Source organism: Anguilla anguilla, chromosome 1 (genome assembly GCF_013347855.1).
Source record: "Anguilla anguilla isolate fAngAng1 chromosome 1, fAngAng1.pri, whole genome shotgun sequence".
Taxonomy (NCBI): domain Eukaryota; kingdom Metazoa; phylum Chordata; class Actinopteri; order Anguilliformes; family Anguillidae; genus Anguilla; species Anguilla anguilla.
The window spans coordinates 66452863-66472093 of NC_049201.1; the positions used below are offsets into that span (position 1 = coordinate 66452863).

General features: G+C 39.1%; 1 protein-coding gene across 1 annotated transcript; it reads left to right on the forward strand.

Annotated features, from left to right (window-relative positions):
- Window positions 1–772: 772 nt before the first annotated feature.
- On the forward strand, window positions 773–18624 carry paqr6 (progestin and adipoQ receptor family member VI). Its single transcript, XM_035430606.1, has 8 exons — window positions 773–1212; window positions 11160–11407; window positions 12100–12227; window positions 14675–14880; window positions 15264–15390; window positions 15594–15690; window positions 16010–16154; window positions 17071–18624. Exons 2-8 carry the CDS (start codon window positions 11216–11218, stop codon window positions 17346–17348), a joined length of 1173 nt encoding a protein of 390 aa, XP_035286497.1. The 5' UTR covers window positions 773–1212; window positions 11160–11215; the 3' UTR covers window positions 17349–18624.
- Window positions 18625–19231: the final 607 nt, after the last annotated feature.

Below are 19231 nucleotides of genomic sequence, written 5' to 3' on the forward strand. Positions count from 1 at the left end.
ACTTATTTGGCCCCCAACCCCATCTAACCTCTCGTGCTCATTCATCACTGAGTCTGATTGCTTTGTAACTAGGGCCCAGTGTGCCCACTATTCTTTGCACTATTGAGAGGTCTCCTGGGTCAGCCTTCACTGGGCTTAATGCCCAGTCCTCGTCATGGCACACAGAGACGTTTGCAGATTAAGCAAAGATGGCAGACCAGTGTCCCACTTTTTTGGGGGGAATTTCACATAGGCCTGTCCTCATGCCCAGGTGAGCTCTAAACACATCAGAGGGATAGAAACGGACTTATTCATTCTAATCTCCAGACTGCCATCAGTTGATCATTGGATGTAGACCTTCAAGAGATGCAGCCCGGGTTTAACTTTAATTTGCGATATATGAATGAATCCCGGCGGTTGTACTCTCTTATAAAATGGCATATTTTGTGTCTAATAGTTTTTGACATTAAACGCTAATAGATCGCGGTATGTTGACTGTTATGAGTTGTGAAAAAGTAATAGGCTACAATTACTATCGCTGGCAGTAGTGCATGCAGGACACTGTTGAAACATGCCGCATTTATAATTGATACCCCTGACAATTTAGCGCTGATGTTGTAACCGTGTCAACCACGAATCTTACAGAGTCATTCAAAAAATTATTTTAAACAGGCTGTACATCAAAATGGGTTAAATGATTGCTTTTTTTTCTAATATATTGGCTCGCGCGAACAGAAGACTTATGGGTACGGCGTTAAAAATACCAACGGTGCAAGTCGCAGTGAACAACAGCCTGGAAGCATTCCTTTGCATGCTCTACAGTTTGCAGCGTAAGACATACGATTAAAATGTAAGTAGCATAACCTACATTGTAACTGACGGAGCGACGTCGTCATAATCAAAGAAACCAAATCGTGCGTTTATTCTTTTTTCTTCTTGACTGTCTCCTGATTCCGAAAACAATGTTTCTTTCTCGTTCCTATCCAATGAAAAGGTCGATGTGACCAAGAGGGTGGGATTTCGACGACGGGACTACAGTGTTTTCAATTTTCTTGCAGAGGAATGCTAAGTCAGACAGTCAACGAACAGCTAGATGATAATTCACAATAGCTGCGCTTAGTGCTGTAATGGAACCGTAATTGCACTAAAATTCCCGAAGCTGAGTTCTTGATCACTTCTTCCGCCCCGTCAAGATATGCGGGTATCATCTCGTGGACAAAATAAAGCTAAAAGGTTTGTCTTTGCTTGTTTTTATTTTAGTAACGTTTCTGATGTTATGTTGTAGATAACACGTGCATAGGCCTATTCGTGATTAATTGCATACTCTAATTCAGTTAAGTTTTTCGGGAGACTTTACAGTTAGTTTAATGCAGGCAAGTTCAAACAGTATTCTGTTCTCGTTTGGGGCTCTTGTTCCCTGTTCAAGGCAAGTTTTGACACAGCGCGTTCTGGCCACTCCCACTGTCCCTGGAAAACAGTTTTTCTAAATATGTGTAATTTTATAATTGCCATGATTTACTTTATTTAGTATGACATTTAGCTATGTGCATTTTTGTTCCTGTGTCTGTACAGAATGGACCCATTAACTAGGCTATATTTAATGTAAATTATAAAAAATAAAATAAAATACAATAATTTTTTAAAAAACTGGCAGGAAGTAATGATAATGTTTTTTTTAATTATTTCTAAGCGCGCTTCACTGATATCCTTTCTATGGACACGTTTAGGCCTATGGAAATTTTAAGTGTGATGAAACCGCATGGAAATCGTGAGAAGTGAAAACCAGTTTTTCCTGATGATTTATGATGTTTCAAGGATATGATGAATATGCCCAGAAGCCTACTCAGAATTGATTCAATTCACGAACCCTTCAGCGTGTTTTCACATACAGAGATCCTAGGGAATCTCTTCATTTCATATCGACTGCTGAAAATATTCATACATTTACAGAGCAGGATGGGTAAGACATAACATTCCATTGAACTGCCACTATTGCTTTAATCATCGGGATGTTGGACGGACTTTTAAGTTTAACCTTAACCGCAGCCTTTATCCAAATTATTTATTTGTCGCCTAATCGGTCATTGATCAGTACATCAGTAGCTACGTGTGCTACAAAATGATCTAGCTGTTCTGCTATTGGCTCTGTGCTTTCAAGATATGCTTCAAATGAAGTTCCATGGCTAGCTACGAAGCCTACACACGTTGACTGTCAAATGGTTGTTTCGCTTAAGACATTGGTTCTGCCTATTTGAAACGCAATCAGCCCTGAAAACAGGCGTGTTAATCATTTTGGCTGCATCCTTCGTTGAAAACTATTTTGAATAAGTAAGGGTTGTCTTTAAACTAATCTGCTGTAGGGAAATTAATGCATGGGATCAGAATTTGAATGCATTGTGAGTGGGCGTTCGCGCGTGTGTGTTGGAGAATAACTGTAAGGTTAATTTATGATGTGGGGATGTCGAGAAGGAACGGTCGTGCTCTGGCGGAGCTGAATCACTGTACTCTACACATGGCCCTTGTTGTTTTTGTACCAACAGTCCACGTGAGCACAGAGGGATACATTGTCTGAATCCTCCAGGTTCCTTCGGTAAATAAGTTGATGGGCAGCTCCCGATCGTTCCGCAGTCATGGAGCGAGGCTGGCCCCTCGGTTTCCTGTCATTCCAAGCTTCCTTGCGCAACCCCGCTCTCTGCATGTCTGACTCCCACGTTGCCGTGTTGCTGGAAACTTTCTCCTAGCACTCACCAGCAACATAGGAGGCCCATACCAAGGGATTTACGGCACGTTTTTATTTCCAGGGCTAGCGCTGTGTGTACAGTTCAGTGTGAAAAATGAGCTCGAGGGAACTTCATGGCTGTTGTCACAGGGCTTAAAGGAAATTTCTATCAAAGCCATGACAGGGAGGTCTTAAGGTAGCGCCATTGGCATGTTTTTACTATTGCTTCTGGATATAAAGCGCTGCTGAAATGTAGTGTGAAAATTTTTTTTAACTTTTATTTTTGTTTTCAGTACCACATAATATTTGTCAGGGTAGTTTATTATCTATAAAAATATCTGAGGGATGAATAACCATTCAGGCCGAACTTTTAGTCTGTTTTTCAACTGATCAGTTATTCATTTGGGACACTTTTATAAGTTACCACTTTTCTGTGTGCAGCAGATAACGTTTCTGCTCGTAACTACATTTCTGCGCAATTCAAATGCATTAAAATTGTTCAGCAGAGACTAACTGTATAATCTGAACTGGTAAAAGGTATGATTTCAGTGATTGTTTTGCCTCTTTTGCCATAGTGTCCATGATGATTTATCAGTTCTTTCTTAATGGTTACAAAGTAATTCCATAAGATTAAAAGCTAATGATCAATACCCATGTATACCCAAAGCTCATAGACAAGGCTTTTATTAACTAGGATGCCTATGGAGATTTAAATCTATTTTCCAAGGTAGTCAGCCAATTTAAATTACCTGATATGCAAACACAATTTCTGATGCAACTTGTCTGATGAAGATGTATGGTTAACGTGTCAATTGTAACAGACATGTTTTGAATACTTATTTAATTTTTGGCATAGCAGTCATTGCACAAGTTATACGTTATTCAGTGCCAGTTTAATCATTTTTAGTATTTCATTTTTGTATTGATTAGTTGCATGTAACACATTGTGCCACAATTAATTTATTTTAATATGAACATTGAGTGTTATGAAGGATGAAGATTACATATTTCCTTCATAACATTCAATGTCAGGTATAACAGTAGCATGCTTAATATGGGATTATAGTTGGTCAGAATTCCAACCTGTGATGCTGAGCTCAGTGTCAGCTTTGATTATAATTTCTCCACATTTATTTGGTGGATCAGCCTGTGAGTTCAAAAGGCCAATTGAATTGTCGGTTCATGTCATATCCATTTATCAGTTTGTGCCATTTAACCAGGTGGCTACCAGTGAGTCAGCATTATGTCTTTGCAGGTACACATTTTCGTGTTGTAATACTAAATAGCTTATCAGCAAAATTACCACCAGTTATACTGACAAGCTCATGAGGCCATAGGCATAGATTTCAGGGGGGACGCAGGGGATACGTCCCCCTCAATATTTAGAACACGTGCATTTGTCCCCCGTGAGTGTATTTGTACATTGATTAAGGCTATGAACTAGCCTTGATGACATTATCTGACAAATATATGGCAGTATACTGGCCCTGAATTGAACTACAATTTAAGAAGTCAGGATAGTTTTGCTTTTTAAATGATGAGTTAAAAGTGTTGATGAAATACAGTTTACAGAATGAAGAAAATGGATACTATAGCTCACTTGGTGCTAGAAATCTTTTACCTCCATGTTAAGTCAAAGCTGCAGTTACCTGCATGCATCAAGCCCCTCCCACTGATGAGTGCCTAGGGAAAACTTGTAAATTAAAGTTCCGTGACACATTGTTTTTGAGTTTTCTGAAATAGGTCAAGTAGATCTGTAGCATGCTTAATATGGAATCATTGCAGGTCAGAATTCCAACCTGTGGTACTGAGCTCCATGTCACCTTCCATTATCATTTCTCTAAATGTATTTGGTGGATTGGCCTGTGAGTCCAAAAGGCCATTTGAATTGGTTTAATAATACATTTATCAGTTAATGCCATTTAACTAGGTGGCTATTAATAACTAAGCATTATTTGGTTGCAGGTACACATATTTGTCAATCCTGTAGAATGGTGCAGTGGCACATTGGTATGCACTGTACATGCACACAGATGCAGACATGCAGCTGTGTTCTGGGCATTGGCTTCTCATTGTCACCACTGCCTGATAAAGACGACCATTGAGAAAGGTCATGTGATGGAGTCACGAGCAAGGAAAGGAATTTCAGAATTCAGGAGGGTGACAGAGAGAGGGAAGGAACACTGGAATGTTGGGTTCAGGATAGATGGAAATTCAAAGAGTTTTGGAGAAAATACAGAATGAGGAAAAAGATTGAAGCAGATTGTCATCAAGTTGGAGACTACGATCAATTAATTGATATTTGTCTTTTGAGACATAGCCAGTTATTATTAGTCATATATAGGAAATATTGTGTCCGACTAATATTTTTCTCCAGCCTCTTACATGTGATGAAAATTAGAATATATTGCTTTGTATTGGCATCCCTTTTTATGTTTTTTTTTAGAGGAAAACCATGCAAACCATTTTCTTTTCTTTATTGTGTAAATGTGGGATGGAAAAACTTGACTAAATTACAACACAGCATTTGCATGTGGAAGATTGTGTTATTGTTTTGACAGCGGTCATTAAACAGACATTAAATGATCAATTAAATAGGCAATGTGCACCACAGTTCAATTGGGCCATTCTTCTTTCACAGCACATAGTTTTACTCTTTTCTCTTGCCTTTAAGTTCTCAGAAAATTCTGGTGCCCATAATGCTCACAGGTTCTTTAGTGTTCAAAGGGAGATACTAAGCAAAGGAATACAATAACTAGTGTTACACAATGTTCATAGTCACTTTACAGCCCATTACAGTTGAAAAGTGAAAGGGTGACTCTGAATGGAAGAGCAGCAAAGCCATTGGTCCTACAAACTTGGCGATGAGATCTGTGTACCTAGACAAACGTGTTTCCTCACATTCGAAAGCAACCCAGTATGCACCCCACTTCTGTGAGCACGCTGCTTTGCTTTTATTAGCTCATGTAGCCCATGGAATTATAGGATTTAGCGGTTAACTGATGGGTGAATGGGTCTGAAATAATTTAGTGGAGGATATTGCTCAGGTTTGGATGTCGGATGTTTATGCAGCCCAGTGGAATCTGCTTAAATTCCCTGCAGTCCAAGTGTCTTCTCTCAAAGGCTTGATGAAATAAAGTGTCAGACACATATTTCCTGGCCAGACTTCTGAAGACATGTTGTCAACCGCTGTTAATAAACTCTTGGATGGACTTTCTGGCTATACAAAACATGGGTAATTTATTGGGTAAATATCTAGAAATTATAAGTTGTGACATTGTGGTAATCTGATAATGTGTTAGAACCCGTGGGGAGATGTCACCTCTGTTTATGTGCAAATGTGTATTGTGTTGTATATGATTGAAAATGAGATTAGACCAAGTACCTATCATTTACTTACTCAAAATATGCTATTGCTTGAAGCTGAGACCATTTTTGTTTTGCCTTTCTGCTTTTACTCTACAATATATTCAGCATTCTAAGGGATTTTACAGGGGCAAAGCATGACATGCATGTCCTTGAGAGAATCTCAGAGAAGCTTGGGTGGGTTCTTGGTTCATCACTTTTCTTGCCTGGAAGGTACCCACACTCTCAGCATGCCACCCTGTTAAGAAAGGACCCTATTTGAGTGTCCACACCTTTTCATACACCTTTTCCTACAGTCTTGCTTAGGGTCCAACAGTCCCACCCAACACTAGGCCAAGGCATAAAACAGAGCATTTCCTTCCATGCAACAGTAAATACTTCAACCTGTAAGAATGAATTAATCCAGAGACAAGCTGCAGTGTCAAACTCCTGAACTTCTTGAACCCACATGGAATTGATCCAAGGCTGAACCCTTTCCCGAATGTCACACAATGCTTTGTCACACCAGTGAACAGTCGTCACTTTGTTCAGTAGAGATTTCCTCAAAAAACATCACTTGTCTCTTGTTTGGAACTAGTTGTCACATTCATGTGCTTTCTGTGCTGCTGCTGGTGCCAGTAGGGTGGGGGGGAATTACAAGAGTCTTAGCCAGGATTAACTGTTTGGATTGCACACCTCAACCCCTCTCTGTTAAGGTGTTACTGAGCACCTGTATAAGAATAGCTGTTCTTGGGAAGAAATTGATTGAAGAATTGATTGAAACTTTGCATATCAGTCCAGTCTGGTTCCAAAAGATATATATTCAAATATAGAGACAATTATCCAAATGCTGACACTACAGGAGCACTTCAAATTAAAGAAAAATCCTTACAAATCAGCCGTTTGTGCCACATCATGCATGAAACTTTGTGTGGTTATATTATCAGGTGAGACAAATCTTTCATACCCTGCAAACTAGTGAAAATTCCAATGTCCATCACTGATTTTTCCAATAACAGTGTAACTAATGAACTAATGAACTTTTTAATTTTAGGTCCAACATACACCAAAATCACTCACAGGCATCACTATACACTTGATCTATGTGGTCTGTCGATAGTTTAAAATTCTTAGATTTATGAATGAAAACGTAAAAATGAATAATGTGCTGTACAGAGAGACTATAATATCTCAATTTTACAAAATCTACATCTTCTAAAAAAACTTCCACACAATCTAAAAAATTGTCAGCTGAAACAAATATCCTTGAATTGCTGTATAATTTCAAAACAATAGCTTAAAAACTCAATTTCTGCTCTTATCAGTCTAATAAAGGCTCTTTAGTTTAATGCCATTCAATTTTGTAACCATATTTGGGGGGCACCATAACAATATTCTGCTTGTGGACCTAATTTGGCCAGGGGTGGCACTGTGGGTTGGCACTAACATGGGGAACAGCAATATTTCCATGGCAATAAAATCTCGCCAAAAAAAAAAAAAAGAATTGCAAGGCCCTGTGGGGTGTCCTTCCTTACTCTGATCATTTAATTTAGAATGCTCAGTTGTATTGACCAGCTTTGTTCATTGCTGCAACCTCCACTATCAATTCTGGAAATAGCAGAGAAGCATGCAACGTCCTTTGAAACACATGACGTGATGATACAGGGGTTGCTGTCAGCCACAAGTTATGGTCATCACCAGCTGACTGAAGGGCTCCTGCCCAGGGTGATACCATGGCCAATTTTGTGTTGCCCTGTGGGGCTGCTGGCCACAGTCAATATTGGCACAGTCCATACTCGACACCAGATAGTGGATCTCATCCATACAATGGAACAGTACCTTTAAAGCAGGGGTCCTCAATCTTGTCCTGAAAGGGCCGGTGTGGGTGCAGGGTTTTGTTCCAACCACACAGAAACACTCCTGATTCTCCTAAACAAGTTCCTTAGGAAAGACTCTAGTGGCTGATTAGTGGTATGAGGTGTGTAACTGTTTGGTTGGAATGAAAGCCTGCACCCACACCGGCCCTTTCTGGATAAGATTGAGGGCCCTTCTTTAAAGGAACCTGAAACTCTTGCGGCCTGACCGTGACAATTTGACAGTTTCATTTGTGTGAGTGATATATTCTCACATTTGAATCAGAGGTGTGGGTCAGAGTAAAATCTCTGCCCTCTTACTGAATACTGCTGATGTTTCTGTATTTATAGCAGGGACCCGCTTATCAGGTAGGTGTGGATATTTCCACTTATCCCGAAAGCCCCCTGTCAGTGCATTACTGTGGAGAGTATAGGCCACAGTCAAGCTTCATGCCAGGTGTATGAGTAATGATCCAAGAAATAATAATGACGAAAGTAGAATCTACCGTCATGAGCCTGAGTTAATGCAAAGATACTATTTTTGCTCATGTAATGAGACCTACTGAGGGATCGCCAATGCTAATGTTGAAACATTAAATTGCCACCGTCCATGACGACAAATACCTCTGATAAACAGAACTGTTTGCACTGAGGTCAGACAACGGCAGCTAATTTTCCGATGCCACGCTTGAATTCCGCCTGCCCTTGCCAACAGCTCTGCAAGCTCTGCTGGTGCGTCCACTATTACGCGCTAACACAGACGAACTTCTGGCCGCCACGGACCATTGTCTGGTTTTTGCATCTGCTTTGTGTGTGGACGGGAGCGCTGGCATTCCGTTGTATGAGTCGCGCGGCTCATTTTCATATGGCGAAGCGCGTAACAGTCACCCCTCAGCCCTTGCGTCTCTGCAAGTCGCACAAGGCACACTTTGTTCCTGAAAACAGGAGAAACGGCTCCAGCTGCAATAGTGACTGTGTGAAGTGAACCTTTCACCGCACCCACCAGTGGCTTAGGTTTCCGTAGTGATGGCAGGAAAAAACAGGCAAATGTTGTCACAATTTGCAGAAGAGGGGACTGCTCAAGGCTGTTTTGCAATACCCAACAGGAGTAGTTCCCAACTTGGCCAGTCCTAGTGCTATGTGTGCCAGTTATGTAATGTTCTCCAAGAAGTGTTCTTCCCTATGATTCATATAAATTAAATCGTGACCCTTTCTGGCTATCTGCTTTGTATAATCCATCTGGTGTTTGCTTTGTAGTACCTAGAGTACTTTAGCATTTATTTCATTCCAGGCAAAATTAAAGCTGTTTATTTGTACTAGTTATGGAGTTCATATGAAATAGGCCAGGTGCTAGCCTTCACATACTGATTGAACCAGGAGCATTATGTTAACTGGAGAGGATATTGAACATTGTATATAAAAGAACATAGTTAATGTCATAATGCAATATTGCATAGTTTACATAGATATTTTCATGAAATAGATTTTTTAAAGTTTGATTGAATTGAAATCCATTCACTAATATAATTGTACACGTTGAAAAAGTTTTCTTTCTTCATGTGTAACAGGCACGTGAGCCCTTAGGCCTCTTCCTGTCTGGACACATATATTTGTGCGGGCGTACTTGCCCCTGCATGTTTTTGTCTGCTATTTATGTGTCACGTTTCCTGCTCTCCACAGATACACCAACCCCCGTGTGTCCACAGAAAGGCTTTCTTTAAATTGTTTTCGGACTTGACACAGGATACTGTGCTTGATTCCCCGTGCATTGCAACTTTTGCAACTAATTACAAGTAACTGTTACTGGAGCTTATTCCTTTAAACAAATTTAATGTACTTTAAATCTAAAAATATACAATTAAAAATGTACAGTACTGTGCAAAAGTTTTAGGCACCCTAGATTTTAAAATATATAGTATATATTTGGTGTATATACTTAGATGTTTATTTTTTGTTTTCTGCAGTAGTGTGTCAGTAGAAAAGAGCAAATTTGAGATTTCCAAACATGAATTTTCCAAAAAATGAAATTTTACAGATACATTTTTGTATTTTGTGAAATAAAGTAATATTTTAAGTAATAGTAACTACTTTTCAGATAAAAAACTTGATCAAGGGTCTCTGGGATTACCTGGAGAGCCAGAAGCAAGCGAAACAGCCAACATCTGCAGAAGAACTGTGGCAAGTTCTCCAAAATGCTTGGAACAACGTACCAGCCGATTTTCTTATAAAACTGCAGGACAGTATACCTAAGAGAATTGATGTAATTTTAAAGGCGAAGAGTGGTCACACCAAACATTGATTTTATTTAGTTTTTAACTATTTACTACTCTTATTATTTTTTTAGATATTTATAACCTTTCATTATTTTTGAAAGCATCTTATCTGTACAGCATTATTTTCACAGGTGCCTAAGACTTATGCACAGTACTGTACATTAAACAAGGTCCAAGATAATTATTCTGCATGGAGTTTGTAGCTAATAACAATGGCCAACAAGCAGCACAAGTGTTAGTGTCAGTAGCCAAAAGCAATCACTGAATGGTGTTTTGTTGCACTTGCTTTGTCACCATTACCACATAACAATGTGCCTTACTGTCTTAGTCGGAGGTGGTTACATCACTAAGCAGACTCGCTGGCTCTCAAGCTGTCTGTCCTGTCATCAAGTGTAATTTTATCAAAAATGTCCATCACAAACAAAGGACTTTGAGATCAAACCTGTAATCTGTACCTGGGTGTTTTCAATTGCTTTCTATTTCTCCTTTTTACACAAAGTTTGCCCATACACCTGGGCCTATGTTATACTATTATTGATATAAGTGAAGACACTTCGGTAAGTTTGGTAAATGGCACACTGCAGTCTATTTTTTATACCAAAAATTAATAATTCAGCAAGATTATTCTTTAAACCTAGCAATCATGATTTGGCATTCCTAATCGTAGTCATCCCATTAATATGATGCCTTACTGTTACAAAAAAACCATAATTCATTACCTAGTAGGTAAATGCCTGCTAGCTGAAATATCAAAATTTTCGTTCACCAGGCCAAAACGAAAATAAGCAACATTTCTAGATTCATGTGCATTTGGCTGTTAATAGTAGTGTGTGGTTGTGATTGATGCTTTAATTAAATTCGGGAATGTTCACATGGGAGAAAATGAGTCCCCATGTATCATTCTGTAAGGGACATATGAATGTAATAGTTCAGTTCTTGAGAGAGACCCCTGCGTGTGACATGCTTGTTTTTCCCCCATGTTCCCTGCAGTGTTTCCTGAGTGGCGGGCTGGCCGTGGGGGTCAGGGCTGGGCCTGGGGGCGGTGCATGTGGTGGGAGGACGATGGGGGAGGTACCCAGCCCCCCTGGTTTGAGTGCCCAGTGTGGTGTATGCTCTGCCGGGGTGGCAGGGCCCGGCTGAGACAGGCTTACCAGAGGGGGAGGGACAGGTTTCGGCTGCCCACAGACATGCTGAGCATCAAACTCCCTGAGCTCTTCAACATCCACCAGGTGCCACGAGTGAGTGCGACCCACTGCTCCGGATAACCAGCGCGAACACAACAAACCAAACTCTGTCCAGGCCATGACTCCTCCTTAGCACCTACTCTGCCCAGCTGATGTGGTACAGGGCCTCTGTGACACAGCATCTTCTGCTTGTAAACATCTACAGTTATGTATCAAAAATGTACATAACTGCAGAACTCCCTTTGAGCTGACAGGGATATAAAAAAGCATAACAGACAAAGAAAAAACACACTTACCGATATCAGTATTAATTGATACCTGTATTAGATATGCAGTATATGCAGTATACCTGGTTCAATAAAAGTATATGATAAATAAACTATTAAAAAATATATATATATATATATATATATAGACATAGCCATGCAGGCCAGTAAATCTCAGACAGGTTAAAACCATAAATTCTTCCTTGATAAAAATATTAATTCATCGTCTATGTGCTGAGAAAAAAATCATAATTTGCATTGTGATATTCCAATTAAAAACAAAAAGTCATTTGTTTGCCATACAGTACAAATGTATATGTAGTACATATATACATATATATATATCCTTTTTTTCCCGGTGTATATTTGTTGCATGGTTTGCACCACATTCAGAAAAATGCCTGTTGTGCAAGTATTTGGTGTTTAATAGTATTATCCAGTGAGTTATGAGTGCGAATGCCTTGTTATTCTGTTTTGAAGGTATTTCAGGAGGATGGCATCATATCTGGCTACCGTCACCCCCACAGCTCTGCCTTGGACTGCATTCTCAGCAGCTTCCAGATGACCAATGAGACAGTCAACATCTGGACCCACTTCCTGCCCACATGGTAAGAAATACCTTTACCTTTCTCCCCAGAACCATAACAAAGCACAGTGGGCCTTGTTACATCTGTGTGGGTTATAGATCCTAAACTGCCATGGGTTAAAACAAGGCCTGCTGTCTATAACCCTGAAGCAAATATAATCTTTCTGGTTCTTTGCAATGGAGTTCAACATGTGGTGGCCGTGTGTTGCTGTCTGTCTACAACCTTTTCATCTGCAACTTAATTTGCACGTCTGCATTTGCACATCCATACTACTTTGCCCATACAAATGCTTCTTTTCAAATATTGCGGCTGATTTGGGTAGTAGTTTTTGGCTAATTTTCATATGTTGTTCAGGAAAGAAACCTGTTATGTTTTGTGTCAAAATGTTTGGCTAAAATTTAGCTGCTAAATGAACTGCCCTTTGACAAAAAAATAACAAATTCTGTACTGTCACTCCAATGATGATTTGGACGTTAGCTACGCCTACTTGTAAAAGAGTCAGGCTTCTATTAATCTTCGATTTTAATCACCAAGACAGTGGAGGCAATCTATAATTTGTCAACACAAACCAGATACTTGGAGAAATAAAGTTTACACCCATGGAAAACATTTCTTGAAGGACTTTCTTTAACTCCACATACAGAAATCAAGCATATCATATTGACTGTAAAATCCATGCTAAAGTAAACCAGGGAAAGAATAAGGTATTATCATCACTCAGTAGAAAACCATTAATACTCACAGTGATAATATCCCCCCTGAATAGCTCATTGAGAACTGGACTACACAACTGAATTACTCAAGTTAACTGCATGAAATCATTAAATTAAAAATGGCCAGCCATACTGCTGTGTTGGCCTTATCATTGTATAACAATAGGGCCAAATAGAAGCAGACTCACTGAAAGGGTTATTATTGTTATTGGTTGTTGTTTTTTGTCTGCTATTTTTGTCTGTGAAAGAATGTCATACTGTACCTGCAATATCTCCATGGAAATACGTGGATTTAGTGGGGCTTCAACTGTTGCCATAACAACTGAAGAGACAAGAGGAAAATTCTTTTTGAGTTAATACATTCTGTTCACTAAGGCATATTGAACCTAAAACTGAATACCATGACAACCTGGTCACATGGCTTATTAACTGTATATGACCAATTTAATAAGTGATTAATGCAAAGCTTTTGTGCTGGTTCACAATACAAGAACCTACCCTGAATGCAGAGGTTTTCTTATTCTGTACTGGTTTCAGAAAGCTTCACAGCAGCTTTCCATGTGTGTATTATTAGTACAGCCTGACAAAAGATAAGTTATTTTTGTTTATCATCATCTGATAGTTTTCTGGTCTTGTCAGGGTAGATGTGTTTAATTTCCTTTTCAATATTCAATGAAAAAATTGTAAAGATACATGTTCATAGTTCACTTTGCACATAGCATCATAACTTCAAAAATGACATAATCCATCCAATTAAATTTGCAATATTTGTTAAAAAAACATTTTGTCATACTTTTCGGCACCACATTTCTGCCACAGTGAATAAAAACTTGTTGTTAAAACAAGATCCTTTTCCGATTATAACAATATACAAACATATCAGGTTATAATGAGAAACTTTCTCATTTCTTTATAATGAGAGAACAGTCTATTGAAAATGACACACAGAATTCATTCACGGTAGGGTAATTGCACAAAGAATGGCTTGTGGTCAAGTTTTGCTCTAGTCTTGGGTTGAGGCAATATTCTGCTGTCCTTGAGAACTTTAGATGGATGGTATTGTGATGAGTACACATACACTCTGAATTCTGAAATGTATGGGGCTGTACTGAAGAAAGAATCAGTCTGTTCCTCTGAGTTACTGGCCTTCAGTGAACAAATTCAGTGTGCCATTTTCAATAGGCTGTGTGTGTTGATAGCAGTAGCTATTATAATTAATATCTCATTGTGAGAATAGTTCTTGTTTTAACGAGACACTGAGATGCAATGCTCTGCCTCAGTTTACCAGCTTCAGCTCAGGGTGCCGAGTGGCTCACCCCATGAAGGTACTGTTTTGGTGCATAAATGGGCCCCACCATAAAACACCATTACACTAGTTTATTCAAGCTTAAATACAATGACATTTAGTGCCTTACATTTTATATGTAGTTCCTGTTCAGTTTACTCAAATTACAATCTCCCATAATGCATTTTCTTCTTTCTTCAAACCTCTCAGAACAGGAAACTTGCGTATGTATACAGGGTGCCGAGTGGCTCATCCCATGAAAGTACTGTTTTGGTGCATAAATGGGCCCCACCATAAAACACCATCTCTAGAGTTGGAAGTGTATTTTTATTCCTACAGGCTTTTGACCTTTACTGTCAAGAAGAATGATAATGGGTATCTGTTTCCCCTGCTTGGTGCACCTTGTGACTATATACGCCTTTCTATCTTGATTAAACATGCTTGGCTGTGTCTCTGCTCTTCAATAACAGGTACTTCCTGTGGCGGTTCAGCGTCCTTTGCTCCTCCCTGGACTTCCTGTCAGAGAGCTACACCTGGCCTCTGCTGGTCTACATGCTGCTGATCTGCCTGTACCCCTTCACCTCCAGCTGTGCCCACATCTTCAGCACTATGTCCGCCGAGTCTCGTCACATCTGCTACTTCTTTGACTACGGCGCTCTCAGCCTTTACAGCCTTGGTACGGCCACTCTCAGACGTTCAGTGCTGCTGCTGCTTTGTCCTAATAGAGCATCACTGTGAATGCTAATGTTGCTGTCAGTGTTTCTGATACTATAGCACTACGGCCAACAGTACTGTCTGGCTACTGGTGAAAGCTGCAATAGGTGGATCGCAGCTGGTCAACAGTAGATCGCATGTTATAAAATATGAGATTTGTCAATCTCAAAACTTCAGCTTCAAAGCTCAAAATTCAGAACAGGGTTTTTTGCAACAATATTTTAGTGTGTAGTGGTGACTCCCCAGTTAATGTGTCAGTGATGTCTACTTGAAACATGCATTACAGAATTTCCACACCGAAGGTTGATGCAGAACAGATAACGTGTCCCTTGCCTTTGTGACCAGGTTGTGCCATTAGCTACGGGTCCTACGTGATTCCAGACTGTTGGGTTAACACTTGGCTTCACCGAAATTTTGTGGTCATTGCCATCAGCAACACGCTGTTCTGCACCAGTCTGTCCTGCTACTCCAGGTGAGGGCAACAGACATAGCTGGCGAGCTGTACAGGGATCAGTGCTGCTGGCCCCGTGCCGAGGCCTGATGTCCAGCTGCTACCGTGGGTTTGGACCAGACCTTATGAAGATTGCTTGTGCATGTTTGAATGGGATAAAAAGTCAACGGTTTTTAAAAATGGGTTTTCACCTTTTCACCTCATTCTTTCACACTTTTTTTTAGGTTTCTTGAATTGCAGTTCCCATGCAAGAGTAAAGTTCTTCGTACGGCAGCATTCGTATATCCTTTCATCTTTGACAACATCCCTCTCTTCCATAGAGTGAGTGTTCTTCTTCCAGATCTGTATCGTTACCCTTGAATACATTTGGTTAGGTCATTTGAATGTCGTACATTACAGTATCACTAAAACACACTAAAATGCAGTGTCTTTAAAGCACAGGGTTAGATGTTATACAGTAGGCTCACCGAGGAAGTAATTGAATGCACCCTCCTTCCCACTGTTTGCTGAAGCATGGAGACAGATTTTTTTTGACCAGCATTTTTTATGTTTTCCTGTTTTGAGCATAATTGGTTCTAGGCTTCTCGTGTTAAGCCCAAAGTCTGTGACCATTTTGTCTCCTCCCCTTTGCCCTGTGCAGCTCTTACTATGCTGTGGGGGCAGCTGCAGCCATAACGAGGCCTTGCCCAGCTACCATTACCACCTGATGTTCGCCTTCCTCACCTGCTTCCTGTATACCTCACATCTCCCAGAGAGACTAGCTCCAGGCCGCTTTGACTACATTGGTACGTCTGTCCAGACATGTAGCTTTTTGCATTTTTTCTGTTTGCTCATGTGCATACCACGGTGCTGTGTCTTGTTTTCAAATACATTATCTATTTTGTATTGCAGGTAAATGTCCTCCAGGGGCCCCTAAGTCTGTTCTAGCAGTTTGAAATACTTTGAAATATTGCAAAATAAATGTTTTTGGGAAAAAGTACAATAGGTATTTAAGAGTTCCTGGGGTTGAATTACATGGTTGAACCACATACACACATCAAGCAAATTGTCCTTATAGCATAATTATACTGATGTTGTCCGTTGTAATCAATGTAGTATAAATACAATGGTATTTACACTAGTTTATTCAAGCTTAAATACAAAGACATTTAGTGCTTTACATTTTATATGTAGTTCCTCCCATAATGCATTTTCTTCTTTCTTCAAACCTCTCAGCACAGGAAACATGCGTATGTACACAGTCTGTAAACATGAGGCCAAAAATAATATATTATTCTCCATCTTGTCTAAAGTAACTAAATATTAAAATATTGAAGTAATCATTGCCTGTTAAGTGCTTACAGTAATTCATGAAATAGGACACCACATTGCAAGAAAGCAGCACAAATTCATAAAATACAATGCAATTGCCACTGTCCACAAATTTACACTTTTGCATGTTTGCTCAGATTTGTGTTTTGGGATATATTTTTACGAATTATGGGCAAAACATTTTTATTTTTGTGCTCTCATACTAATTTTTGTGCATAATTCTTGGTACAACTAAAAAACGTACCCCCAGTTTTATTTTCTCAACAACCTTGGTGTCTTTTTCATGACCATATATTGGCCATACTCCTCCTTTTTACTTCCACCTATCCATCCATACCACCCAACCATCCTGATCTTAATCTGTTCACTCTTTCTCTCCATCTCTCTTAGGCCACAGTCACCAGCTCTTTCACATCTGTGCTGTGGTGGGCACACACTTCCAGATGGAGGCGTTGCTGGCAGATATGACATCACGCAGGGGCTGGATGATGACCCACTCGGCCATTCCATCCTTCCTGGGCAGTGTAGGTGCACTGGCCCTGGGGCTCCTGCTCAACATGGGCCTCATTGGCTTCTTCAGTGCCACATTACTATGGGCTCCCCAACACACAGCTCTACAGCACAGCACTAACAACCAGCAGTGCCCCATTGACTGTAAGGATAAGTAATGGCTCTCACATCAATTGCCAACCATTTGCCGCATAGCCTGTGAATTTGGGGTAAATTCTTGAATTGGTGCGGTGCTTGGATCAGTCCAGTAGTTTCAATATCACTACCCTGCTAATGCAAGGTTCTCTAGGATTATTTTGTCAGAAAAGGGTTTATTTGTGTGTTTTAGTTTTATACAAAGAGTAAAGAAGAATGTTTTTCGAAGCACTTAATAGCAAAACACACTCCTTCAAAACACAGGATAGTAGATCTCTGATCTGTTTGTTTACTGTTTACCTTTAATTTTTTATTTTTTATTTTTATAAGCCTATAGTTATCAACAATTTTATTGTGTCTCGATCCAAGTGGATAGCCTAAATTCACAGTCACTTTTGGAACATATTGACACCTTTGGAGACTTTGGGTTGAATGAAGCAGATTTAGCAGAGTAAAGCACATAACTAGCAGTCCCTGAGAGGAAAAATGGCAACAGTTTGCTCTATTGCCTAACTCATAACAGGGATTTTATATTTGTATCCAAGTATCCTACCAAGTTAACACCACTGATGTTACTTCTATAATAGTTTTAAGCCCTTAATAAATAACTATATTGTTATCCTTATAAATATAATTCAGGAATGTCCAAGTAAATTTTTTGCTTCACAACTATTGAGAAATACGAGTTATGTACTAAACTGCCTGCCATGTTTAACAGTTAACTGCATTTTTGTGTCATATTTCTCATCTCACCATTCTCTCCCATTCACCATTAACCCAGTTGGACATTGGCAGTTATATTGGCAAATCATTTATTATACTTAAAGTATCAATGCTCAGTTGAATGCTCAGTTTGAATGCTTAAACCAGAGTTCTGTAAAAACAACCACCAAAGACCACAACCTATTATGCCCGTCACTGAACGATGAGTGCCTTTTTATTGTCATTTGAAATGACAACATTTCTTATGTTACCTTTACAAGAACTTTACAGTGTGAATATTTTTTCATGGGGGTTTCTATAGAAAAGAAATACCTGGGTGAAAGTCAGTCAAATGATTCTAAAACACTGTTTTCCAGAAAATTTTGAGACTTTAAGAAACAGTTATTCTTGCTGTGCACTCCATTCATACAAATCATGTAAGACCAAGGGGGTTGATTTTTGCAATCAGGGACATTTCTTATGGGATTAATTGTAGCTAATTCTAATTTCCTTGGAATGTACTGTATATGTAAAATGAAAATAGCAAAAAAAAAAAAAAATTATATATATATATATATATATATATATATATATATATAGTACTGTGCAAAAGTCTTGATGAAAGGTCATAATCAGCGTTGTTCCAAGCATTTTGGAGAACTTGCCACAGTTCTTCTGCAGATGTTGGCTGTTTCGCTTGCTTCTGGCTCTCCAGGTAATCCCAGAGACCCTTGATCAAGTTTTTATCCGAAAAGTAGTCTATTACTTAAAATATTACTTTATTTAACAAAATACAAAAATGTATCTGTAAAACTTCATTTTTTGGAAAATTTATGTTTGGAAATCTCACATTTGCTCTTTTCTACTGACACACTAATGCAGAAAACAAAAAATAAACATCAAAGACCAAATATATACTATATATTATATTTAAAAATCTAGGGTGCCTAAGACTTTTGCACAGTACTATGTGTGTGTGTGTATATATATATATATATATATATATATATATTTGGGGTCATTTCTGAGGATAGTCATAAGTGTTTTTTAACTGTTTTCCATTCCAAGTGCATTTGCATGGGAGACCAGACTGTTTTAACTGCATATTCTTTCTTGAAAATGATAAAACAGGTATTAGTTCACATTCTGTGATTCTAACTCAGTATTATGTAATCCAAATGCAAATAATTACCATCAGGACCAA